Source organism: Bufo gargarizans, chromosome 5 (genome assembly GCF_014858855.1).
Source record: "Bufo gargarizans isolate SCDJY-AF-19 chromosome 5, ASM1485885v1, whole genome shotgun sequence".
In the NCBI taxonomy this organism is placed as follows: Eukaryota; Metazoa; Chordata; class Amphibia; order Anura; family Bufonidae; genus Bufo; species Bufo gargarizans.
This window is the reverse complement of record NC_058084.1, coordinates 71,910,921-71,938,430: the sequence shown is the minus strand read 5'-3', so window position 1 is coordinate 71,938,430 and position 27,510 is coordinate 71,910,921. Positions and strand designations below refer to the sequence as shown.

At 50.4% G+C, this 27,510-nt stretch overlaps 1 protein-coding gene across 2 annotated transcripts in view; it reads right to left on the bottom strand.

Annotated features, from left to right (window-relative positions):
- The window catches only part of ZC2HC1A (zinc finger C2HC-type containing 1A), a 63,209-nt gene extending 38,344 nt beyond the window's left edge, over nucleotides 1-24,865 (bottom strand). For both annotated transcript variants that reach the window (XM_044294183.1, XM_044294184.1), the window contains exons 1-4: nucleotides 24,725-24,865; nucleotides 17,150-17,217; nucleotides 13,439-13,555; nucleotides 10,647-10,788 (exon numbers count right to left, since the gene is read on the bottom strand). In XM_044294183.1, the coding sequence (XP_044150118.1) occupies nucleotides 10,647-10,788; nucleotides 13,439-13,555; nucleotides 17,150-17,217; nucleotides 24,725-24,740 (343 nt within the window). In that variant the 5' untranslated portion in view covers nucleotides 24,741-24,865. The remainder of the gene's footprint in view (nucleotides 1-10,646; nucleotides 10,789-13,438; nucleotides 13,556-17,149; nucleotides 17,218-24,724) is intronic.
- Nucleotides 24,866-27,510: the final 2,645 nt, after the last annotated feature.

Below are 27,510 nucleotides of genomic sequence, written 5' to 3'. Positions count from 1 at the left end.
GTTCCTCCTCAGGTAGACCCTCGCCTGGCGAAAGCTACTACCCTTCCCCTGGCTGACGCGGCTTCCTTGTCGGATCCCGCTGACAAACGGATCGATTCTTTGGCCAAGTCTGTTTTCGTGGCAGCGGGTGCCGCCATCCGTCCTGCGTTTGCCGCCTCCTGGGTGGCTAAGGCCTGCGCTATCTGGGCTAAACAGCTTGTCCGAGCCTTACCTCCAGACTCGGTCCAGGGGGATCTGGTGGTGCTTGCCTCTCAAATTTACCAGGCGTCCAAGTTCCTTTGCGATGCCTCTATAGAATAGGCCCGCCGCTCCGGCCGTGCGGCCGCTAACTCTGTGGCCATCCGCCGCACCATCTGGCTTCGTTCTTGGGTGGCTGATTCCGCCTCCAAGAAGGATCTAATTTCTCTTTCTTGGTGGAAAGCTCTTTGGGAAGCGTTTGGAGGAGCTCATCTCTGAGGCCACTGGCGGTAAGAGTTCTCTTCTTCCCCAGAACCAGCCTCGCCGCCGTCGCATTCCTGGGTCGTCCTCTCGGGCGCAGTCCTTTCGTTCCTTTCGGGCCTTCTGCCCGCTCATACAAGAATGTCAACCGGCCTTCCTTTAAGGCCAAGCCCAAACCTGCTCGCCCCCCAGTCCGCTAAGCCTCCTTCCACATGCCTTGGTCAAGGTGGGAGGCACCTGCTCTCGCCTTTCAGATGTCTGGCAAGCAGTTGGAAGACGCTTGGGTTCTGGAGGTGGGTTACCTCCGGATACAAGATCGAATTTTCCGATATTCCGTCGGGACGGTTCTTCCTCAGTGCGCCTCCCAGGTCTCCCGCCGGGGCAGAAGATTTTTTTTTTTTCAGGCCATTCGTTCACTTCGCTCTCTAGGGGTCATCGTTCCGGTTCCGGAGTCAGACCTTTCAGGGTTTCTACTCTAATCTGTTTACGGTTTCACTCCGTCCAATACTGGACCTGAAGGCGCTCAATCACTTTGTCCGGGTCCATCATTTTCGTATGGAATCCCTCCGGTCGGTGATCGCCTCCTCTGAGGCGGACGAGTTCCTGTCGTCCATCGACATCCAGGAAGCTTATCTGCATGTCCCCATTGCCCTCTCCCATCAAAAGTTCCTTCGCTTCGCGGTGGGTTCTCTTTATTTTCAGTTTGTCGCCCTGCCCTTCGGCCTGGCCTCTGCTCCGAGGGTTTTCACCAAGGTGCTAGCGCCTCTCGTGGCCCTTCTCCGTGCCAGGGGGGTCGCCTTGGTGCCTTACCTTGACGACCTTCTGATTCGGGCCCCGTCATTGGAGGACAACCTGTCCAGCCTACACATCACCCTCTCGGCTCTTACCCAGTTCAGGTGGATCATCGACCGCTCCAAGTCCTCTCTCGTCCCATGCCGGAGGATGCTCTTTCTAGGCATGATTTTCGACACTCGCCTTGGGCGGGTGTTCCTTCCCCCGGAAAAAATTGCCTCTCTTCAGGCGGGGGTGACTCGTCTCCGCGGCCCGTCCTCTCTGACCATCAGGATATGTATGCGCGTCCTGGGGAGGATGGTGGCCTCATTCGAAGCAATTACCTATTCCCAATTCCACTCCCGGGACCTTCAGTTGTTCATCCTATCCAGGTGGGACAAGTCCCCGGCAGGCCTCGATCACCGGACTCGTCTCCCTCCCCAGCTTCGCCAGGATCTCTCCTGGTGACTGAATCCTCGGACGGTGTCCCTGGGCCGGTCCTTCCTTCCCCCCAGTTGGCGGGTGATCACGACGGACGCCAGCCTCTCGGGTTGGGGGGCGGTTTCGAGTCCCTCACTGTCCAGGGTCTTTGGTCTGCTCAGGAGTCTTCCCTGCAGATCAATGTTCTTGAACTCCGGGCAATTTTCCTGGCACTGTCTCACTGGGCCCCACGTCTCCACGGTCTTCCGATCCGGGTTCAGACGGACAATTCCACCGCCGTGGCCTATCTGAACCACCAAGGGGGCACCAGGAATGTGATGGCCCTAAAGGAAGCCTCCCATATCATGAGGTGGGCGGAGAGGCACGTCCCCGTCCTCTCCGCCGTACACATTCCCGGGGTCGACAATTGGGCGGCAGACTTCCTCAGTCGTCAGCTCGTCGACCCGGGCGAATGGTCTGGTCTCTCCACCCAGAAGTGTTCCTCCAACTTTGTCACCGTTGGGGAACTCCGGACGTGGATCTCTTCGTGTCGCGCCTAAACCACAGGCTCCCGCGCTAGGTCGCGCGGTCCAGGGACCCTCAGGCTATCGCGGTCGACGCCCTAGTTCTGATTTGGTCTCAGTTTGACCTTCTGTACCTGTTTCCCCCCATTCCTCTCCTGCCCCGAGTACTCAAGCGTCTCAAGGCAGCCCGTGTTCCGGCGATCCTGGTGGCTCCGGATTGGCCCCGCAGAGCGTGGTACGCAGATCTGGTGTTTCTGCTCGCCGACGTTCCGTGGCGACTTCCTCTGTGCCACGATCTCCTTTCTCAGGGCCCTCTGTTCCACCTGAATTTATCTCAGCTTCGTTTGACGGCGTGGCTGTTGAGACCGCGGTCCTGAAGTCCCGTGGCCTTTTGGATTCCGTCATCCAGATGATGCTTCACGCTCGCAAACCCCAGTCGGCTCGCATTTACTACCGGACCTGGAGATCGTATTTTGCCTGGTGTGAGTCCGGGCGTTTTTGCCCTCTCCGTTTCTCAGTCCCTAACATTCTGGCCTTCCTTCAGGCCGGTTTTGAGAAGGGTCTTCGCCTGGCTTCTCTCAGGGGGCAGATTTCGGCCCTATCGGTCCTCTTCCAGCGTCCTGTGGCCTCGCGGGCTCAGGTTAGGACTTTTCTACAGGGTGTTGCCCGTCGAGCCCCTCCCTTTCGTTTTCCGGTGGAGCCGTGGGATCTGAATCTCATCCTCGACGCCCATCAGTCTTCACCCTTCGAGCCCTTGGCAGAGATCTCTCGTTTAAGGTGGCCTTCCTCGTGGCCGTCTCCTCCATCCGCCGGGTCTCCGAACTGGCGGCGCTTTCTTGCCGTTCGCCTTTCCTGGTGTTCCATCAGGACAAGGTGGTTTTGCGCCCAGTTCCCTCCTTTCTCCCGAAGGTGGTCTCCTCGTTTCATATTAATGAGGAAATCATCCTTCCTTCCTTCTGCCCTAATCCTTCTCACTCTAGGGAGAAATCCCTCCATTGCCTGGATGTTGTTCGGGCTCTGCGCCTGTATCTTCGTCTCACGGAACCCTTCCGTCGCTCTGACTCTCTTTTTGTGGTCCCGGCAGGGCCCTCGTAAAGGTTTGCCTGCCTCCAAGGCCACCATCTCTCGCTGCGTTCGGTCGGCCGTCAAGGGGGCCTATGTCGCTAAGGGCCGTGCTCCCCCTTCCAGGTTGACCGCTCATTCGACTAGGGCAGTTGGGTCTTCCTGGGCGGTGCGTCATCAGGCATCGGCTTCCCAGGTCTGCCGGGCTGCCACCTGGGCGTCAATTCACACTTTCTCTAAGTTTTACCATATTCATTCCCTGGCTTCTGCTGACGCCAGCCTGGGGCGCAAGGTTCTGCAAGCAGCTGTGCTTTAGATTTGCGGCATGGTGTTTTTTTTGCTTCCCTCCCTCGGGGACTGCTTTTGGACGTCCCATGGTGCTGTGTCCCCCAATGCCATGCACGAGAATAATTGATTTTTTGTACTCGCCGTAAAATCCTTTCCTTGTAGTAGGCATTGGGGGACACAGATCCCACCCTTCTTGGGTTTCTACTTGTTTGTGATTCCGGCGTTTGCCTGAGTGGTCGTCGGTTCTCCCCAGTTGCAGACTTGTTGGCTTTCGTTTTTTCTTTTTGGTTCAGGTGTGGCGTTCCTACTGCTTTTGTACCGACTGATCTCTCTCGGCTCTGGCAAAGGGGTATAGCCCACCTGGGAGGAGCCAACACTTTTTTTGTTTCTAGTGTCAGCCTCCTAGTGGCAGCTGGGCATATACCCATGGTGCTGTGTCCCCCAATGTCTACTACGAGAAAAGGATTTTACGGTGAGTACAAAAAATCCATTTATTCCGGCGCCTGGACCTTTATAAACTTGGAGGAAACCTGTAATCATGAAAAATGGGAATTACCGTAATCTGCAGGCAGCATGTCATAGAGCCGAGCAGAGGGAACAGATTCAGTATAAGTTGTATTTCATTCATTTAACCCTTTCTACCCTCCTTTTGTAGGTTTTTTTTAATAGTTTTTTTGCGTTTTCGTTTCGCGCTCGCTTCCTTCCCAGAGCCATAACGTTTTTATTTTTCCGTTCACATAGCCGTATAAGGGTTTGCTTTTTGCGGGACAAGTTGTACTTTCCAACGCCACCGTTTTATATTGCATATGACTTAGTAGGAAGCAGGAAAAAAAAATTCAAAAAAGGGGTGGAATTGGAAACAAAAACGAGATTTTTGTATTACTTACCAGTAAAATCTCTTTCTCGCTCTTTCCTTGGGGGACACAGAAGACCTTGGTATAGCTCATCTCCCTAGGAGGCGTGACACTAAGAAAAAACTGTTAAGCCCCTCCTCCACAGCTATACCCTCAGCCTGGAGAGAGAGGCTGCCAGTTGCGTGTCCAAGTAGTGAAAAAAGGCAAAGTCCAAAAGTGGAACCAACAAGCCAACTACCCAACGGGTAAAACAACTCGGAAACCGTGCAGAGAAAACCAAAGAATGGGTGGGTGCTGTGTCCCCCAAGGAAAGAGCGAGAAAGAGATTTTACTGGTAAGTAATACAAAAATCTCGTTTTCTCGCCCAGTTTCCTTGGGGGACACAGAAGACCTTGGGACGTTCAAAAGCAGTCCAAGAGGGGAGGGACCACAGCACCAAGGCGAAGCACCCGAAGGCAGCAAGGAAATGCCGCCTGCAAAAACCAGGCGGCCCAAGGCAGCAGCCGCCGCCGAAGCCAGAGTACGCACTCAGGAGAACCTGGTAAAGAGTGCAAGGAAGACCGTGGCCACCCTGCACAATGACATGGCTGAAGCCCAAGGCCTCCGGCCCCGGAGGCACCAACCGCTCTGGTGAAATGAACGGTGACACAAAAAAAAAACAGAACCCTGCCCTTGAGCAGTAACCACAGCAATAGCCATTTGGTTAAAGCGGAGGAAAGCACCCAGGAGCCGTTAACCTTGGCGCGGACCTCCTGGAAACAAGAGACGAGCGTCGACAAGAGTCGGAGACGTCCAAACAAAAAACCGCAGACACTTCAAGTAACAGAGTCCCAGTCGCAGGTCCAGGCCAGACTGGAGAAGACCGAATCATGGGAAGAGAAAGGCAGAATTGGGTGAATGACCAGCTTCCTAAAGAACCCCAGGGAAGACCCTAAGTCAGACAACAGAACCTGGACGAAGCACGGCCGGGAGCTAACACTAGTGTGCTCGCTGGACTCGTCTGGGCAGACGGGAGGAAACCCAATGCGAGTAAGCGCAAATCAATGACACGGGCAAAAAGGTCGGGAAAACTGGTCCCGTCGGCCCCCGAGCAACGCCGTCCCGAATCCACGCGGAGTGGGGGAGCAGATGGACAAACGGAAGGAACCGAAAGGGACCCGGCCAGTATCCAACAGACTCCAGGACAAGTCAGGCTAAAGTCCTTGTCGTTGTAGCCACCACAAGAAGGTGGTGTTCTACAGTCCCGGTGTGGGGGCCTGAAGGGTAATCTTGACAGAAGAAAGTAGGCCCGCCAGGTTACCGAGAAGGTAAAGTCCAAGTAGGACCATCGCCCAGAAAGGTAAAAGTAATCTGCACCCAGCGGGAGGACAGAATGCGGCAAACCCGGTAATAGGCGGACAGCTAGTACAGCCAGTGTGAACCATGGAGACAGTACGAGGTCATAAGGAACACCGGGACCATCCATATGAACAACCATGGTCTCCCCAGGGGGGAGGGCAGTGAAGGAACAGCCCCTGAAGCCTGGCCGGGGCAGAAGCCACATCGGAGTAAAACTGACCCCGGAGAAGCCAAAACAGAGCCGTCGAGAGAAAAATAGCCGAGAAGACGGATGACAGCCTCCAACCGCAAGGAGGAGCGGGCAACAGGGAAGCCACAGGACCGCTCAAAAGCAGAACTCCGCTACTCCGAGATGTCCGGCTCACCAATTCGCAGAAGGCGAATACCCTAACGAATCGAAAGTGGAGGTCCCTGAGACCTGGGTAATCGAGCAACCAAGAGAAGTTGGGCGACCTGCTCGAAAAGAGCGGCTAGAACCTGGTAGCAAAACAAACTGAAGCACGGAGGGTGCCAACAGGAAGGACTCAAACCAAAACGCATCCAAGAGGAGGAAAGGCAACAGGCGAGGGAACCGTAATCCCGCCAGAGCCAACGTAGACTGCGAGGGACGCTGGAGACAGCACTCTCGACCATGTGACCGCTTGCGCTGGGAAGCAATGCCACAGGTTAACTAATGGGTACACATCTAGGAACCACAAACACTCCCCAGGCGGAAGGGCCAACGAATATGGTGGATACCGTCACAACGGAAACACCAAATATACCCTCTGAACAGAGAATGGATACCACCCAGCTCGCTGCAGTAGAGAGCAATAGAGCCCGTCCAGGCCAGGTGAACAGAAAGATCTCTTCAGAGAAGAATGCCAGGCCGGCGGCAATCACCGTATCCCAAGAGAAAAACGTCAAGTCGCAGGAAGAATGGAGGCATACGTACAAGCAGCCCCATAAGCAGTGAGAAAGCCAACCCACCTACGGAAGGAGAAGGCATACACGGCCCAACAAAGCACAGAGTGCCCAAGAGCGTCCGCCCACTGCGAAATAGTCAAACAGCAAGGAGGGCCAGCCACAGAGTCCCACAGAATCCACGGAAGTGCAAAGTGCAACCGGAAGGGGGGACATACACAAAGGACTAGTATGGCATGCGACGGAACGCAAGCAGTCCGCCCAGAAGAGAGGGCAATGTACTTGGCAAACATTGCGGGCAGCAAGCATGCAAAGCCCGCCCCACAAGGGGGTGATGCCCAAGACCAGCACCTACTTCAGAGAAGTAAGACATACCATATTCCGCCCAGAAGAGGGCCATGCACATGGCCACACCGCATCCAGCAGGACGTCCACCTAGTGAAAAGTGGACATGCACAGGGTAATCCTAGCATCAAGTGAGTGTGCAATAATCCACCAAACACCGAATTTTGTGAGAGTACAACTACTCCGCCAATGAATGGGGACAAGTACAAGTCCAGCACAGCATATACAAGGACAGTTGTGAGTCCTGTGAGCGCACAAAAAGTCCACCCATGGAATGAGGGGTGGTCACGCACAAGGCCAGCACCGTATCCAATGGGAGTGCAAGCATTCCACCCATCTTAGAGGCCAGCAACGTATCTGGTGAGAGTGCAGTATGCTGCCCAGAAGGGGGAGCCATGCCCATGGCCAGTATTGCAACCAGGGAGAATGCGAGCACCCCGCCATGGATGGGGGTCAGGCACCTGGCCAGCAGCACACTGGCGAGAGAACAAATACAGTCAGTGAGAGTGTGTGTATGTTGCCTGAGGAAAGGAGACATGCCCATGGCCGGCAGCGAATCCAGAAAGAGTGCCGTACACCGCCCACGGAAGGGGGAACATGTATATGGCCGGCAGTGGATTTAGTGAGTTGCAAGCATCCCACCATGGAAGGGGGTCATGCACGCGGCCAGCAACTTACCAGCGAGAGAACGACCCCAGTCAGTGAGGGCGTATGCATGGCGCTTGAGGGACGAAGGCATGCCCAAGGCCGGCAGCGAATCCAATGAGAATGCAGCATACCGCCTATGGAAGGGGGTTATGCACATGGCCGGCTGCCCAGCACCATAACCAATGAAGTGCAGTATTCCGCCTAAGGAAGGGGGTCATGCACAAGACCGGCAGCGAATCCAGTGAGTGCAGCATTCCCCCCCTGGAAGGGGGTCATGCACAAGACCGGCAGCAATCCAGTGAGTGCAGCATTCCGCCTATGGAAGGGGGTCATGCACAAGACCGGCAGCGAATCCAGTGAGTGCAGCATTCCGCCTATGGAAGGGGGTCATGCACAAGACCGTCAGCGAATCCAGTGAGTGCAGCATTCCGCCTACGGAAGGGGGTCATGCACATGGCCGGTATCAAATCCAGTGAGTGCAGCGTTTCGCCTATGGAAAGGAATCACGCACATGGCCGGCAGTGAATCCAGTGAAAGTGCAGCGTTCCCCTATGGAAGGGGGTCGTGCACCAGACTAACACCGTATCTGGTGAGAGTGCAGATTCCACCTATGGAAGGAGGACATGCACAAGACCGGCAACGAATCCAATGAGTGCAGCATTCCGCCTATGGAAGGGGGTTGTGCACATGGCCTGCAGCGAATCCAATGAGTGCAGAGTTCTCGTGCACATGGCCAACACCGTATTCGGTGAGAGTGCAGTATTCCACCTAAGCGGGGGGTCATGCACCAGGCAAGCCTGCAACCCGAGAGAGTGCAGTATCCCGCCTAGGAAGGGGTTGTCTGCACATGGCAGGCACCATAGCTGGAGGGTGACGAACTCTGCCTACAGAAAAAAAGAGAGCGCATGCACTTGGCCAGCGCTGTATCCCGGAGAGGGCAAGAACCACTTAGAAGGGAAACATGCACCAGCCGGGGAGTGCGACACAATGCCGCTCATGGAAGGAGCACGCATACAGGCGGCGCTACCGAGATAAGGCTGCAGCGTCCTGCGCAGCGCACAAGATATCCATTAGTTAACCATTTTATGCATTTCTAAATAAAAAATAGCCTCACTGAGGCAGAAAGAAGTGCCACCATACAGGTGCCCAGCATAGAAGTAGAGGGGGGAGGGGCGCCAGCCATATAGGCCCATCGGGAGCCGCCGGTACCCGAAGGGTTAACAGCCAACCAACCTGGAAGGGAGGAGGAGGCGGCGCCGTGATCCCCTGGGGGCGGGGAACCTCCAGGCGGGAAGGATTCGCGCCCGGAGAAGTTCCCGCCCCCTGCCGGAGTGCGGCCCAGCAGGCCGGGAAGAAGCGCCGGAGGTGCGGCCGAGCAGGCCGGGAAGTAAAAAACCCAAGCAGCACTGCCGTCAGGAAAAAGCCCCCGGTCCAGAGCAGCGCATCGGTGAGGGGATGGGGGGACCCTGACTGGGTGCCCGTGAGGATGCGAGCACAGCGTTCCCAGGAGGGACGCTGATAAGTGAATGCCTATTCTCAGCATTCTGCTGCTAAAACGTCCCATGAGGGCCAGAAGGGAGGAGAGGGAGCAGGAGTAGAATGTCGCCCCACAGCACCCCAGGGGCCAGCCTAGGTCCAGCAGTGACCGAAGGGTCCAGAGGCCCAGTATGGGGGGTCAGGCACGCAGGAGACCAGGGTGGGGGGTGGGGGACGTAGGGCTGGAGAAGCCACTCTCTCACCATAGTCGTCTTCACCCTCGGTCCATTCCAGCAGGGTCGCCCCTTCAGCTACTGGCACCGTAGTGGCAGGACGCTGGAAGAGGGACTTGGCGTGCGGGCGACCCTTGCGCTGGCGGGATGTAGGGGAGCTGGGCTGCCCTGATCCACCTTGTCTTCTGTGGGGGAGGCAGCAGTGCGGATGACCGGCACTGGCGCAGCTCAACCCCGGGAGAAACAGAGAGGTCTAGTGCGTCTCTGTTGTCCCTGATGATCTGGAACAAAAAGAAAAGAAAAAAGTAAAAATCAAAATTTAAACAAGGAGAAAACAGCCCTGCAGTAGCAGGGAGTGTCTTGCCTCCTTGGACACTAAGCTAAAACTGGCAGCCTCTCTCTCCAGGCTGAGGGTATAGCTGTGGAGGAGGGGCTTAACAGTTTTTTCTTAGTGTCACGCCTCCTAGGGAGATGAGCTATACCAAGGTCTTCTGTGTCCCCCAAGGAAACTGGGCGAGAAAGCAATTCTGCTACAGTTTTAAGTTTTTTTTTAATGTTTGATAGGAGATAAAACTTACCAGTTACTTTCATTCTACAGGTCAGTATGAATCCAGCGATACCTGTATAGTTTTTCTTGCGTTTTGATACTGATAAAATAATAAAAACCTTGGAAAAGGTTATGTAGTTATGTGTACGGAGCTGTGTGAGTATTCATTTTTGCAGGGCGATCTGTACTTTTCATTGATACCACTGGGGGGTGTACAACTTTTTGATCACTTTTTATTTAATTTTTTGTTAGAAATGAAGCGTCCAAAAACGGCGAATGGGCCATTTTGATGTTTTTTCCGTTTTGCCATATGGGGAAAATATTTTTATAATGTTAAATTATGGGCGTTTTCGCATGTGGCAATACCCATGATGTGTATTTTTTTATTTTGGGGAAAAGGGGGGTTGAATTTTTATATTTTTTCAAAACTTTATTTATTTATTTTACACGGGCGTTTTCTATATTAGGCATATTTCTGGCGCATATTGTGGTGGAAAGGTTATTTGTGCCGCAATCTGCGACTCTATCTATTATGATGTCACTTCCTGTTTGGGCTCTATGTACGCGTATGCTATATATCACTGTACGCTTGATAAAGGTGGGAGCAGAACATTGCATTGTTATGGAAACAAGTTAATCACTAGCCATTGAGAGTGCTGTCATCCCTTCTGCATTTATCTTTGGACATTGACCACGGTCTGGATCACTTGCACCATTTTGTTTGACTGAACCATGTGTTGCTTTCTTCATTATCTATCTCCCACCCAAAATCTGCCAGTCCACTCTCATCAAAACCTACCTGGGTCATATGAAGGTGGAGGCGGTGGCGGAAGGTCTCCTCCTTCTTTTAAAATTTGAGTAAGACCTTTAGCAGCTCTTATAGTGGCGATAAAGTCCTCGTGCTTCCTTCTCCAGTTGGATTGCTTCTTTGGAGGTTCCAGCTGAAAGAAATAAGAGAAGTATAGACAATATGTAATTTACTGGGGTCTACCGGGTTATACATATGTGGAGAAGATGACATGATGTTCAAGGCAAGTGGTCTTAAGGTATAGACAGAAACCTTGCTACAGAGCCTTGGTCACAGATTCTGTCAAAAATGACAAAAAAATTTGGACCCCCATGACGGATACCTGACATGCCCTATTATTGTCAATGGGGTGCACTGGGCGCCGTTAGCACCTCTCATGTGAAGATTCATTTTTGGCTATGACATATAAACCTTTTGCAGTCAGATGTTACTTTAAAGTCTTTAGCAAATTGCTGAAACTCTACATACACAGCATTTAGACTTTTTTGTCATTTTTTTGGTGTTTTGTTCTGGTGTTTATTCCCATAGGCTTCTCTACAGGACTTCACAAGGACCAGAAAAGGCAAATGCATGCTTTATTGTTGTTATGTCTCTTTTTTTCAAAAATGTTTTTTTTAAGCAAAAAAGCCATGGCCAAAAGCCATGGCCAACATTTAAAAAGCTTGTAAATAAACAGCTAAAACCCCTAAAAACTCTAAATGAGAAAAAACAAACAAAAAAAAAAAAAACACTAAATAGTTTAAAAATGTAGTTCAAGACTGGGCCATTTACCCCCCTCCTGACCAGGCACATTTTCATTTTTTTTGTACATGCATCTCTGAAAACCAAAGATTTAACTAATTCTTTCACTTTTTTCGGTGATGCATGGGGCTATATTTTTATTTTATTGAATTTTTCTTTTTTTTTTTTTAATACCATAGGAACCTTTTAAAGGGGTTCTCCGAGCATTTTATATTGATGACCTATCCTCAGGATTGGTCATCAATATCAGATCGGAGATGGTCCGACACCCGGCACCCCCGCCGATCAGCTGTAGGCGCGCGCAGTGTGCCGTCTCCCTTCTCGCTATAGACATAGGCACGTGCGCACGGAGCATGCCTTCTCTTCATACAGCTGATGTATCCATGTGTCGAACTCCCACCAATCTGATATTGATGACCTATCCTGAAAATAGGTCATCAATATTAAAAGCCCCCCCAAAAAAAACTCTAAATTTTGGCCCTCTGTAATAGTGATTTTGATATAGGGGCATCTATAGCTTGTGGCCACCGGCAGCGGGGCTAGAAGCTGCAGCGTGGCATGTGGTAGATTTTTACTGATTTCTCCTGTAACTTCTGACATATTACTCCAGTTACAGTGGGAATACAGCATCCAGGTTGTACAAGGCTCTTAAGCCTCCTCACAGAGCCGACCCCGCAATCACATGATCATTAGAGCAGGTAGGGTCATTGTGCCCGGTGTATACAGGGATGATCAAATAATGTCCCATCCTCCTATGGATCCCTGCTCCCCCGCTGCTCCTGCAGATGCACAATTAGCATGCAAGTGCTAAATGCAGACCGCCTGAGCATATGTTGTCAACAGGCCCGCCGCAAGTGGTGAGGGAGGCCTTACACGGTGTTCATGTCATCATAGGCTTTTCTATATGAAGAAAACAATACAAGAAAAATAAAGTGTAGCTAAAAACACCTCATTAAAAAATTTCATTAAGTCAAAGGAAGGCCGGGAGAAAAAACAAACAAAAAAACATAGTGTGGCAGCAGGCTAAAATGTTACAAAATGGAATTGCTAAAAAAATAGCGTATTTTCAGGTCTACGCAGTAGCCATGCCACATACTGTACTGTACAATGTAAAGCCACTTCTACTTTAGAAGCAGTCTGTCTCACTGAAGGAGAATGGAACACGACTTAACGGGTACTTGGGACTATGCAGACAGATGTAGTGGAGCTGAATTTGACATGGTTTCTTTTTTGTATCACAGTAAAAAAACAAAACAAAAAAAAAAAACACATTCTCTAACATTAGAAAAAAAGGGGTTTTCTGGGTTATTTTTCCTGATACAGAACCACTCTTCCCATGGGCTATGTAAAACCTCAAACTGTCAGGATGTTAAATCTAGTTTACACGTATGCAGCTTTAAAGGGGTTGTCCAAGCCTTTACAAGTGATGACCTGTCCTCGAGACAGGCGATGACTGATCAGTGGGAGCCTGATATCTCGCACCCATGTGATCAGCTGTTCTACAGCAGCTCTGGAGCTACACAGCCTAGTCCATTGTGTTGTGGAAGAGCTAGTTACTGCAGCACTGCTCCCATTCACTTCAGTGGGAGCAGTGCTGCTTTAAGCAGCTCAGTCTACTGCACAATGGATGGAACAGTGTAGTTCTGGTATCAAGTCCCTGCACGGAGATACTGCAGCACAGTGTAGGGTGTCAGACCCTCACCGATCAGATAGTGATAGCCTACCCTGAGTACAGGCCATCACTTGTAAAGGGTTGGGCAACCCCTTACCGATCAGATAGTGATGGCCTATCCTGAGTATAGGCCATCGCTGGTAAAGGGTTGGGCAACTCATTAACGATGAGGGGCAACCCCTTACCAATCAGATAGTGATGGACTATCCTGAGTATAGGCCATTGCTTGTAAAGGTTTCGGGGTAAGGTAGCTAAAAAAAATAAATCAGCCAATGTGCTTACATCTTTCTTTCCATTTAAAATGCATGGCTCTACAGTAGAAGAAGAACCCTGGATTTTATGAGTGCAGCACTTACCTACCACTACTTACCCTTTGCTTTATGGGTTTGATAGTGGAAATGTCTGTCCCTTCTGCTCGCTGTCTGCTGGAGTCAAATACTTTCCTTTTTTTACTTAAGGTTTTCTGGCATACTGGGAGATGTTTTCTCTAGAGAAATAGAAAGAAAGTGTGTTTTATAAGTACAAACATCCAAGGGGCAAGTTGTCAATCAAATTCTCCAACCCGACAACCCCTTTAAGGCTGGGTACAGACCAGAATTGGTGACAAATCGGACGGCAAAGAAACTGCGCTTCAAACAATGACATCTACAGTGAAAATACGCATGATGCAGATTAGAAACTTTACAGCTCTGAATTCCCCACGGATTTATTTTTCAGCTAAACGTGAAAAAAATCCATATGTAATTTACTGTACATTAAACAAACCCTATAGGATAATGGATCAGGTTCTTTTTCAATAATCATTAAAGATGACCATAGCAAAAATAAATATATAAAATAAAAGACTTTACATTTTTTAAAGGGCATTGTCATCACACCTGCCTAGCCCTGTCAACGTGCAGAGGACACGGCAGTTGCAGAGAGCTGAGCCCGTAGGTGAAAAGGGCCCGTTGCTCTTAAAGGGATTCTGTCACCTCCCCTCAGCCAAAAAACGATTTAAAAGCAGCCATGAAGCACAGCTTACCTGGATTAGGCTGTGCTCTTTTATCTTGAAATCCGTCCAGCAGTTACTGCAAAAAACGACTTTGATCGATAAGGAAATGTGTCCTGAAGGTGCCCAGAGGGGCGTTTTGTTCATCTTAGAGAGCCCAGTACCGCCCCTCTTACAGTGCCCAGCCCGCCTTCCTTGTACTGTCTAACCGCCCCCAGCCTGCCACAGCCTCCCCTCCCTCTCCTCCCCCTCCCTCACGCCGAACGAACTCTCGCACAGGCGCAGTACCCACTGAGGGCTGCGCCTGTGCGATCAGCAGGAGACTGAGGGCAGGAGCTTCATCCTCGTCACTGGGCATGCGCCGAGCCCAGTGACGTCCGATATTAGCTCTTTCCCTCAGTCAGCCTGGTAGGATGCGCAGAGGATTGCCGATCGGCTGCTGCACCCTGCGCTTTCTCCAGTCTGCCTGCCACAGTGAAGACGGCCAGCGATTTCTTTCCCCACCCTCCCTTCAGGAAAGAAATAAGTATTTGTTTTTGCTCAGTGAAAATGTATAAATTCAGTAAAGCTTTACTTAATATAATAATACCTAATTCGCCCCAACAAATACTTGTTTCTTTCCTGAAGGGAGGGTGGGGAAAGAAATCGCTGGCCGTCTTCACTGTGGCAGGCAGACTGGAGAAAGCGCAGGGTGCAGCAGCCGATCGGCAATCCTCTGCGCATCCTACCAGGCTGACTGAGGGAAAGAGCTAATATCGGACGTCACTGGGCTCGGCGCATGCCCAGTGACGAGGATGAAGCTCCTGCCCTCAGTCTCCTGCTGATCGCACAGGCGCAGCCCTCAGTGGGTACTGCGCCTGTGCGAGAGTTCGTTCGGCGTGAGGGAGGGGGAGGAGAGGGAGGGGAGGCTGTGGCAGGCTGGGGGCGGTTAGACAGTACAAGGAAGGCGGGCTGGGCACTGTAAGAGGGGCGGTACTGGGCTCTCTAAGATGAACAAAACGCCCCTCTGGGCACCTTCAGGACACATTTCCTTATCGATCAAAGTCGTTTTTTGCAGTAACTGCTGGACGGATTTCAAGATAAAAGAGCACAGCCTAATCCAGGTAAGCTGTGCTGCATGGCTGCTTTTAAATCGTTTTTTGGCTGAGGGGAGGTGACAGAATCCCTTTAAGGGCTCATTTGCATATAATAAAACATCATTATTCCCAGCAATGCGGACACATATGAACATGGGAACAACACAGACGCCTTCAGCTGCCAAGCGCACATGTAACAGGTCAGCCAGTGTCATAGGGATAAGTCTGCTGATAGATATCCTTTAACCCTTTGATTACTTCAATAGAAGGCTAATTCAATTTTACCTGCATAAAAAAGGGAAGAAAAGAGAACTTAGTAGAGAGAGAAACAGTGATGGCGTGCAACGAAAGATAGTCTAGTGACTACTAGGTGAAAGTCCGGTCTCCTGACACGCCTGATGCCGCCCAATCAGTGTATGGAAGAACACATCCTAGGGGAGCGGTAACTCCCAGTTGTCAGTTTATTCATATATTTCCAGGAGGAATAAAAGAGGGAGAGAACAGAGTTCTAAGAAATGGCTGCGGCTGAATGATGATTTAATGGTGAATACAAATATATTCTAAGAGGTCGGGAGAGATGACGGTGCTGCTTCAGATTATTAAGCAAGAACTGTGCTGGATTACCAGACGCTCTGTCACATGAATTAGAATGAATGCTCTTCTGTACAGAATGATATTAGTCCCCGGGCATCAATGATCTCAGACAATCAGCCATCGGCCACCTTGCTCTTTAATAACCGATTCCTCCTTCATTTGGGGGCAGGAAGAATCAGCGAAATATTCTGCTCACAATCTAAATTCCAAATTAACCCCTGGCTGACATTTTCCATTCCTTCGCTTTCTTTTTTTACTCCCTGCCATAAGCCATAATTTTTTTGTATTTTTTGGGACGGCAAAGCAGCCAAAAAAAGGCAATGAGTGCATTGCTTTTTTTCTGTTACGCCATTCACCGTATGGTGTAAAAACTTTTATATTTTAATTTTTTGGGCACTTTTGGATGCAGAGATGCCAATGATGTTTATTTTCGTATTGCTATTTTTATTTGAAAATGGGGAAAGGGAAGCCATTTGAATTTTTCATTTTTGTGGGCCTTTTTATATATATTTTTTTACCTTTTATTTTTAATCCCTGTAGGGGTCTTCAACATGCAATCTTTATATTGCTTGTACCATAGGCTGCAATGGCTTACCACTGCCGTCTATGGGAAAATCATGGCAGGGCAGGACTTCATAGGGCCTTTGCTAAGGCGGGACTTAGAGCCTTTAGGAATCTATGTCTCCAATCATGGTTTTCGCCACTAGGTAAGGCCTCAAGCACACACCGGTCCGCAAACCGCGGATCCACAAAACACGTATGGCGTCTGGGTGCGTTCCGCAATTTGCGGAACGGCACGGACAGCCATTAATATAATTCCATATTCTTGTCCGCAAAACACGGACAAGAATAGGCCATGTTATATTTTTTTTGCGGAACCACGGAACGGAGCAACGGATGAGGACAGCACACGGAGTGCTGTCCGCATCTTTTGCGGCCCCATTGAAGTGAACGGGTCCGCATCTGAGCCGCCAAAACTGCGGCTCGGATGCGGACCAAAACAACGGCCGTGTGCATGAGGCCTAAGTATAGTGTAAAACAGCAGGCATCTGTCGGCTAGGCTGCCTGCTCAGCACCTGAGCGGGCGCCATCTTTAATGATCCAATATCTTCCACACACAGATGCCTTCAGCTGCCAGGCACACATGCAACAGGTCAGACAGCTTCACAGGTACAAATCTGCTGATAGGTGCCCTTTAAGAAATCTTCTCTATTGAGGGAGGTTTATCAAACCAACCAGAGAGGAAAAGTGCGCAACATGTCCATAGGAACCAACAAGATTCCAGCTCTCTGGAGAATGAAATCTGCAACCTGTTTTTTGATAAATCTCTCCCATTACATGACAATTATATTAGGACCTTAATAGACAGGATATTCTGTCGATGCGTCTTCTACATACCCAAGCTTCATATCATACATACCAAAGCATTCGGAAGAAAAGTTCTACCGCAGATTTTGCAGGGCTTAAAGTCGTCAGCCGAGTACGTTTCTGTAAAATAAAGGTTGTAGACTAAATACAAAAGAGACGTGTCAAGATCCACCCCCCCTCTGTTAAAGGGCTTGGCACATATGTTTTTATTAAAAAATAAAATAAATTGTAATTATATATAATAAAAAATATCTCATGTTTCATAATCATATCAAATGTGGCATAAGTTTATATATATAGAGTTTGCATTTAATGGTTTGAGAGTGCTGCTCTATTCTGTTTTATTCAACAATCAGCCAGGAAAGTGTTAAAATATATATATAAAAAATTCTACTTGCTGATATAGTAGGATTATTTTTAACATACCGGAATTAAATCTTGAACATAGCTAGAGTGCAATACTTGGTGTGACAGCTAGATGGCAATAGAGCGAACCTCCTGTATCTGGACAAGGCATTAGACATTCCTAACTGTGTCCAGATGTGCTCTATGAGGGTGTACACATCACTCCGTGCCAAACCACATGTCACATTCCTATTGGCTAATGCCTCATTCACACGTCAGTCAGTGTTCGGTCAGTGATTTCCATCAGTGATTGTGAGCCAAAACCAGGTACGGCTCTAAACACAGAACAGAGAAGATCTGTCCCTTATACCTTATGTCCGTGGAGGCTCCAAACCTGGTTTTTGCTCACAATAACTGATGGAAATCACTGACCAAACACTGAAGTGTGAATGAGGCTTTATTAGTATTTTTATGTTGTACGGATCACGTTCCAGGAGTCCTCTGCCGTTTGGAGTGGGCAGAGAGGTGGAGAAAGACTCTAAAGCCACCATCAATCATGTCTCCTCATTCTTTCAACTAAGATCTGGAGCATTGCAGACAACATGGGTCTCTTTCTGGACATTTTTTTAATATCTCCTAGGAAAGCCCCCTTAAAGCCTTGTGTGACTATTTAGTGAGGTGGTCTTGGCTGGTGACCCACACTTCTAAATACAGATGCTTATTTTTTATTTATTTTTTAAGTACTGTAGACGGCAAAGGCTTTTATTGCAATGCGCAAGCGTGGACGGAGGCATCTATCCGGATCATTACAAAGCGCTAACAAACAGATTTCGGGAGAGCGTATATGGTACCGGCATCCAGTAAGGATACGGCTGCCAGTCTACTGCTCGCGCCTGGTCAGCATCTTTTCGGATATTCCCTGAAGCTGACCGGCTCACGCCTCCCAAGTTTGCAGGTTATCCCCTATCCAAGCATAAGGGATTACTAGTTGATCTCTGGGGGCCGCCACCGATCCTGGAATGGGGGACCTGTTTTCCGGATCTGATGGAGCGGCAGGTCGAGCATGCACCCTGCTGCACCATTCATTCTCTAAGGGGCTGCCAAGTGCTGTACTCGGCTATTACCAGCGGTCCCATAAGGAATGAATGGAAGGGCAAGGCACATGGTCGACCTGCTGCCCCATCAGATCGGGGTACCAGGACCCTCGTTCTTCGGATTGGTGGAGTTCCCAGCGGTTGAACCCCCAGCGATCAGAGAGTTATCCTCTATCCTGTGGATAAGGCCTCATACACACGGCCGTTGTGCAGCCGTTCCGTGCATTGGGGACCGCAATTGCGGCCCCCAAAGCACGGGCAACATCCGTGCAGCGGGTTGGACCCATTCAACTTGAATACGTCCGTGGTCTGTCCGCAACGCAAAAAAATATGACATGTCATATTTATTTGCGGTGCGGAACAACGGAAAGAAACACCACAGAAGCACTGCGTAGTGCTTCCGATGTTCCGTTCCATGACTGTTCCGCATCTCTGGAATTGCGGACCCATTCAAGTGAATGGGTCCACATCTGTGATGCGTGGTGCACAAGGCCGGCGGGCCATGGATTGCCGACCCGTCATTTGTGGGCCACAACACGGCCACGGCCGCCCAACGGCCATGTGCATGAGGCCTAAGGGATAACTTCTAAATCTGGCACAAGCCCTTTAAAGCTGCCCAGTCCCCGACGTGGACAGGAGACTGCAGGACGTACATTGCAGGACACAATAATCCTTGCATCTGCCGTGAGGTCTGCAGATCACACGTAACCGGAAAAAGTTCTCCCATGGAAAGAAAGTGTCACAGGACTGAGGTCCTCGTTATAGGGATTTCACATCTGCCGAGGAAGAAACCATGTAACATCAGGAGAAAGGAGAAGGAGCACCACAGGGCCGGCTCCGAGGTCTGAAATCTCCAAGGGCAGCAAAAAAAGACTTCCAGATCTTACAGATGACGTACCATGACAGACACATGCAGGCGCTCTTCAGCCGAGTGTGCATGTGCTCTCAGTGGAGAAAGGGGAACAAGCCTCTGCCAGGCACCTTCCATGGCCACTTATCTCCTGTGACAAGGATCAGGCATTTAAAAATTCAACAATGCCCAATCCTTCTTTCCCCCAAACGATACCTGCCATGGTGGGGGGAGCACCATATTCACAGGACACTATCCATTTAAAGAGGTTTTCTAGGAATTAACAGGGTATTCCCATCTGGAACATTGGGGGCATATTGCTGGGCTATGCAGTGTCTGATAGCGGCGGGTCTGGCACCTGCACCTATCTTTAGGACGGAGCTAGCAAAGTGAAGGAGGGTGTACTGCGCATGTGAAGCCACCCTCTGTTCATTTCTATGGGAGAGCCGAAAAGCGTGGCTATTTCCGTCAGCCCCATAGAAGTGAATGAAGCGGTGGCCGCGCTTGCGAGGTGCGCTTCCTATTCATTTCAATGGGACTGATGAAAATAGCTGTGCCATAGGAATGAATGGAGGGTGGCCGCGCATGACGGGCTCCATTCTAAAGATAGGTCCCAGAGGTGAGATCCGCCCCTATCAGACACTGGGGGCATATCCTAGCAATATGCCCTCAATGCTCGAGATGGGAATACCCCTTTAAATACTGATGACATAGCCTCAAGTAATCAATATCTGGCTGGTGGGGCTCCATCTCCCAGTACCCCACCAATCACCTTTTTGAAGGGGCCGCAGTGTTCAGATGATTACCAAGTACAGCGCCGTACAGTTTATGGTGGCTGTGCTCGGTATTGCAGCATGATCCTATTCACTTGAATAGGACTGACCTGCACAATGGCCAGGTAAGCAATGGATGTGACGTCACAAGCCGAGGAAGAGTCTGCAGTGCTCGCCCAAGTATCCCACCACCTTCCAACAGCTCATAGGTGTGGTGCTCGGAGTTGCCCCCCCATAAAACTTAAAGGGTTTCTATGGCATTTCTTGAAAAGTATGTTGTGTGCTGACCTGTGATGGGAGGATACTGTGCCCAGCGCTTACCCCTTCCGTCATGCCACCGATGCCACAGTAACTGGGACTGGATGCGGGCTCTCCCGCTGTGTTCCTGAGTCTTCCTGTTCAGCTTCATATGCAGCATTAGAGCGGAGGAGCCGACAGCTGGTCTGAGCGCAGCGGAGACAATGGCATCAGCAGTGCGATGGAGGAGTAAGCACTGAGTAGACGCTTTCCCACCCCAGGTCAGCACATCTGCTAGGATATGCCCCCAATGTCGGACAGGAGTGGCTCCCACCTAGTTCTAGAATGGAGTGCCCAAAGTCCGGAAGAGCGTACCCCGTAGGTTTGGCCGCTTTCCATTCATTTTGGCTGTCTCGGCAGTCCTACAGAAGGGAATGGAGCAGTAGCCGTGCCTGTGGAGTGCACTTTCCATTTATTTCTTCCGAAAATAGCCAAGTGTGTCACTAGGCTATTTTCGGACCTCCCATAGAAATGAATGGTGGGTCGGCAGTGCATGCGCTCTCCTAAACTTTTGGCGCTCTGCTCTAGAGATAGGTGCGGGTCCCTATCTGACATTGGGGGCATATCCTGATAATGTGGTACCAATGGTCAAGCTGAGACAACCCCTTTAAAGAGGACCTTTCATGTTTTTTTTGATTTTTTATTCTAGATAAATACCTTTACGTGCAGGGTACCACCCTCTGATGCTGCCACCCAGTCTGATTATTATTATTTTTTTTTAACTATTACGCCCCCCTGTGCCCCCTGTAGTTTTCCCGCTTACTATGTTAATACTGAGCATCGGTACAGGGAGGAGGAGACACCAGGGTTTCTCAGGGGGCGTCCCCTTTATCCTGGCTGTGATGCTCTCCTTTGTGATTGGATCGCGGCACAGCCATGGAGAAGGAGACGCCCCCTGAGAAACCCTGGCGTCTCCTCCTCCCTGTACCCATGCTCACTATTCACTTACTGAGCGGGAAAACTACAGCGGGCGCAGGAGCAATATTTTTAAAAAACAGGCAGGGTGGGGGTACCCTGCAAGTAAAGGCATTTATCTAGAATAAAAAAAAAATAACATGACAGGTCCTCTTTAAGCCAAATCTAATTCCTGATGAGAGATCTGCAGGAAAAGCGCTGGTAATATGAAATCTCCACAGGCGTTGGCACTCAGCTTTCCCAGAATCCTGAAGGCAGATCTCCGCAGTTATGCATCAGCACCGGAGCCGCGGATGTCCGACTGCATATCTTGGCAGAACGGCCATTGAGGAGCCTAGGACGGACTGTGATGCGGCCATACTGGTTGTCACTTAGCCAAGGACAGTGACAGATAAGAAGCAGCTGGAGGATAACAGTCCCATACATCCAGTCATCTAGAGGCTGATTAAGGAGAAATGGCGGCTGAAGAGTATTTTTAGAGGTTGAGTTTTATATTTAGTGACATGGGAGGAGGGGCGTTATAGAGTGTCCCTTTATCTGACTGGTAACCCCCCCAATCAGTGCCATTAAAGAGCCGACTTCCTAGTCTTCACTAGAGGTGACCTCCAGAGCAGATTCTCAGCTGTCCCCTCGGCTGCTGTTCACAAGTGACTGCTATGTAAACCCTGACAAGAGCGCGATCATTGCCGGACCACTTCAGGGTCGGGGGCTTGTCACCTCTCTGTATCGGGAGCCACCTCTCTGGTCGGGTGTCACCTCTCTGTATCGGGAGCCACCTCTCTGGTCGGGTGTCACCTCTCTGTATCGGGAGCCACCTCTCTGTATCCCACCTGACATAACAATTCTAGAGCATCTTTTCTCACAACTCTTCATCGTGCTGTTCCTCTGTTAATCCTCCTAGAACTGTATCAATACACTGACAAGTGGTGGCGGTGGGGGGGTTCCCACAGGCTACACACTCATCCATTCACATGTCCGTAGAATTGGTCCACATCTGTTCCGCGGACCCATTCATTTTCTATGGGACAGGAATGGATGTGGACAGCACACAGTGTGCTGTCCGCATCCGCATTTCCGGAGCGCACCCCCGATCTTCTGGTCCGCGGCTCCATTAATCATAGTGCAGTGGGGCTCTCCTTATTATAGGGGCCCGCGATTCCTGGCTGTGCCCCTCCATAGGGGTGGATTCACACAGGGCACTATTGGAATTGTGTTACATGTGAATTTACCGCTGCCTGGCTGCAGATTTCACCCTTTAGGCCCCTTTCACACGGGCGAGTTTTCCGTGCGGGTGCGATGCGTTCGGTGAACGTATTGCACCCGCACTGAATCCTGACCCATTAATTTCTATGGGGCTGTGTACATGAGCGTTGATTTTCACGCATCACTTGTGCGATTTTCACGTGACGCAGGCCCCATAGAAGTGAATGGGGTGCGTGAAAATCGCATAGCATCCGCAAGCAAGTGCGGATGCGGTGCGATTTTCACGCATGGTTGCTAGGTGACAGTCTATTCACTGTATTATTTTCCCTTATAACATGGTTATAAGGGAAAATAATAGCATTCTGAATACAGAATGCAAAGTAAAACAGCGCTAGAGGGGTTAAATTTTTTTTTAACTCACCTCAGTCCACTTGATCGCGAAGCCGGCATCTCCTTGTGTCTCCTTTGTTGACTAGGACCTGTGGTGAGCATTAAATACAGGTAAAGGACCTTTGATGACGTCACTCCGGTCATCACATGATCTTTTACCATGGTGATTCACCATGGTAAAAGACCATGTGATGACCGGAGTGACGTCATCAAAGGTCCTTTACCTCTATTTAATGCTCACCACAGGTCCTAGTCAACAAAGGAGACACAAGGAGATGCCGGCTTCGCGATCAAGTGGACTAAGGTGAGTTAAATTATTTTATTTATTTTTTTAACCCCTCTAGCGCTGTTTTACTATGCATTCTGTATTCAGAATGCTATTATTTCCCCTATAACCATGTTATAAGGGAAAATAATAATGATCGGGTCCCCATCCCGATCGTCTCCTAGCAACCGTGCGTGAAAATTGCACCGCATCCGCACTTGCTTGCGGATACTTGCGATTTTCACGCAGCCCCATTCACGTGAACAACACACAAAATAGAACATGCTGCGATTTTCACGCAATGCACAATTGATGCGTGAAAATCACCGCTCATGTGAACAGCCCCATAGAAGTGAATGGGTCAGGATTCAGTGCGGGAGAAATGCGTTCACCTCACGCATTGCACCCGCGCGGAATACTCGCCCGTGTGAAAGGGACCTTACAAATGAAATCCGCAAGTCCGTGACCGATCCGCGTGTAGGACCTGCGGATATTGTGATGGATATGCTGCGAGCAGATCTGGGGAGAAAGAATGCGCCAGACGTGTGATGGGATGTAAGGGCTTATGGAAGGCAGAGAAGACTTGTCATCTCCGGGCATTAAGGAACTATTCTAGAGTGTGTTGTGCCGCTCCTCTGTTATTCCCCCGGTAACAGCTGTACGTTACCATTTCCATTATAGTGGGGGCATGGCTGCGTGCAGCACTGATTGGACAGTGTAAGGCCTCATGCAGACCACTGTGTCGTTTTTTTTGCGGTCCGAAAATTGCGGATCCACAAAAAAACGGATGCCACCCGTGTGCCTTCCGCAATTTGCTGAACGGAACAGGAGGCCCATTATAAAGATGCCTATTCTTGTCCGCAAAACGGACAATAGGACATGTCTCATAATTTGCGGGGCCGCGCAACGGAGCAACTCTGTGTGCTGTTCACATCTTTTGCGGACCCATTGAAATGAATAGTTCCGTATACGGAATCAAAATACGGCCATATACGGAACGCAAAACACGTTTGTGTGCATGAGCTCTAAGGCCAAACAGTCCGGCAGGCCGCGGCACCGATTCTTTTTGTGCGGCCATTGGCTGAAGCCTCTGACAGAAGCGAGGAGGCAGGGGCCCCTGACAGAAGCGAGGAGGCAGGGGCCCCTGACAGAAGCGAGGAGGCAGGGGCCCCTGACAGAAGCGAGGAGGCAGGGGCCCCTGACAGAAGCGAGGAGGCAGGGGCCCCTGACAGAAGCGAGGAGGCAGGGGCCCCTGACAGAAGCGAGGAGGCAGGGGCCCCTGACAGAGGTGAGGAGGCAGGGGCCCTGCCAGGCAGCAGGCAGCAGCAGTCGGCGGCGGTGCTCCAGGCCTGCCCTGATTCTCCTGGGATCACAGCATCTCTGCATGACACACCGCGCCCGCAGCGACCTCTGTCTGCCGATCAGCTGATGCTCTGTGTCGGGGTGACCCTCCTGCCAGCCGGGGTGACATGTCTCTAGCACAGCCCCTCCTTACCTTCCACATCCTCCATGGTGACCCCCCCTCTATGTGTCGCTCCGCCGCACTCTCCCGCTACCACGGTAACGGAGGCACGCCCGGCTCCCGGGAACCAAGACGTTAATTGGCTGAAGGAGCTGTGTCACCAAGCACCGAGCACACAACAGTGGGCGTGTCTAGTTGGGGGGGGGGGGGGGGGAGAGCGACGTCAGTCTGAAAAGAGGCGTGTTCTAACTGTCGAGGGGGTGTGGTCATGTAAACCCACCGCCAGTATAGACTGTATAACCTGTGGGAACAATGCTGCACCCTATGGGCTGCCAGTACGCGAGGGGCGTGTCCTCCGGCTGTAGTTATGGGCGTGTGCTGTCTGTAGTGGTGAGCATCCTCCAATCAGCGCCTGAGAGGGTGTGTCTTGGTTGGCCGGTCGTTGGACCATCAGCCAATGGGTGGAGGCTGTTCCATGTGTATCTGTCAGACATGTGAATGTGGAAGCTCCTATGAAGCGGGGACTGAATGTAAAGGGGGAGGCTCCTCCTCCTCCTATAATGGTAACTCTAACCTCCTTAAAGGGGAAGTGCACCCTTATTTATGGAGCTGTCAGAAATTCACCTGCACAAATCAATGCACCGAGCTCAGGCACATGACTGTGATCTGATCAGGAAACACGGTCTCTGTGTCGCCACATCTGCCCAGTATGAGCCCTAAGCCTGTATAACCCAGCAGAGGGTGATAGATGATCTCTGAAATGGCAGCATTCAGATAAAGCGCTATTCACACCATGTTTGAGCCTTGCGTCAGCGGTATACGGCAGGTGGCCCTCCCCACAGAAGGCACCAATGTATGCCGCTGTGCAGGCAAACAAGCCCAAGGTAACTCATTAAAAGGTAACTCATCGGGATCGGCTAATTAAAGGTAACTCATCGGGACCGGCTAACTTATGTGTACAGGGGCCCCCAGACAACCCACCCACAAAAAGAAAGATCGGGCAACTTGAGTCCTTCTGTTCTGGAAGGAGATACAGGAAGCCGGGACCCTTCTTCTCTCATGCCATGGAAAACACATACATGTGGAGCCCCATGAGATGCCCAGCGTACAGGTGTATGGGCACATGAGCATACTTACCGTTTTTGTTGGTAAACTTGGGGCATATAAGCCCTGGCAATGGGAATGCCCCAACTACTCCTGGGACACCCACTTATGGGAGGGTTTTTTGTTTGCCCTGCCCGTTTCAGTCCCGGGATGTTGCAAATTTTCCCTGTACTGACTCTGAAAATCAGGGACAGTCCTGGTAAATATGGGACAGTTGGCAACTATGCATGAGGACTGGCACAAGATCTTATGACAGCCTATGAAAGAAGGTTGAAGTAATGTGAGCCAAAATGACTAAAAGGAACACACTTCATTGGGTCAAACAGACAGAAAATGAATTCCTCGCCTCTCTGTCTTCTTAAAGAGGACATTTCATGGGTCCAGACATTATGAAATAGGTAGCAGGTTATGTGCCCCTGTTGAATTCTCCCACCTGGTATTCTAATTAATGGCATTGGTACAGAGAGGAGGGGACTGCCCTGTTTCTCAATGGGCGTCTCCTTCCCCCTGGCGGTAGCGCGGTCCAATCATGGCGGAGAGCATCACAGCCAGGGAGAAGGTGAGGTTTTTTTTTCCTCCCTGGCTGTGACGCTCTCCGCCATGATTGGACCGCGCTACCGCCAGGGGGGAGGAGACGCCCATTGAGAAACAGGGCAGTCCCCTCCTCTCTGTATCGATGCCATTAATTAGAATACCAGGCGGGAATAGTGAACGGGGGGGGCCCAGAAGAAAATCGTAAGCACTCTTAGATCCCTGCTCTATGCCCTACATATCCTGCTACTTATTTCATAATGTCTGGACCCATGAAAGGTCCTCTTTAAAGGGGTTCTCCAGGAATTAAGGAAATAAAAATACATAAATATTACTTCATTATAAATATGTTCTCAAATACCTTTCATTAGTTATAATGGCTCATGTTTTCTGGGGAACAACCATTAGGAGAAATAAAATGGCCGCCATCCTATTGGTGCAAACAGAACCTGTCGTAATCACACAGGAGGAAAAGTTACTTCAGAACACTGAGGTAAAGAGCTGCCTCCTCCTCCTCTCTGCTCTGCTTGTCAGGGATTATGGTCCTGAATACAGATGATAAGATCTTCAGCTGAATCTCTATAGGAATGGACAAGACATGAAGTACTGAGAGGACAGACAGCACAGACTGTGGTAATGTGGGGCTTTGGTAATGGAGACTGCGTACAAGTGCTGCTGCTCATCAGCCACATCCCCACCTCTTTTCTGCACTTCATGTCTCCTCATGAACTCCATTCCTATAGAGATTCAGCTGAAGATCTTATCATCTGTATTCAGGATCATAATCCCTGCCAAGAGAGGAGGATGAGGCAGCTCTTTACCTCAGTGTTGTGAAGTAACTTGTCCTCCTGTGTGATTAGGACTGGTTTTGTGTGCACTAATAGGATGGCGGCTATCAGTGGCAGGTTGAGCAGGTATCTCCTGGCATGTCCTATGTGTTGAGATGGGACCAGGAAGCAGAGACTGACCCCGTATGCACTGGAAAGGGAGCGGCGAGGATCGGTGAGGTGAGTATTACTTATTTTTTCATCCCACTCTGAGCCCTTTTTTTCAACACTGGACAATGCCTGTAACAGAGTCCCTTACATGGAATGCAGAAGACTTTAGGAAGAGCTAGCATTGTCTTTATGGTGCACCGGTGGTCCCTCATGCCTAGAGGGTCACTGCACATGGGACATGTCTGC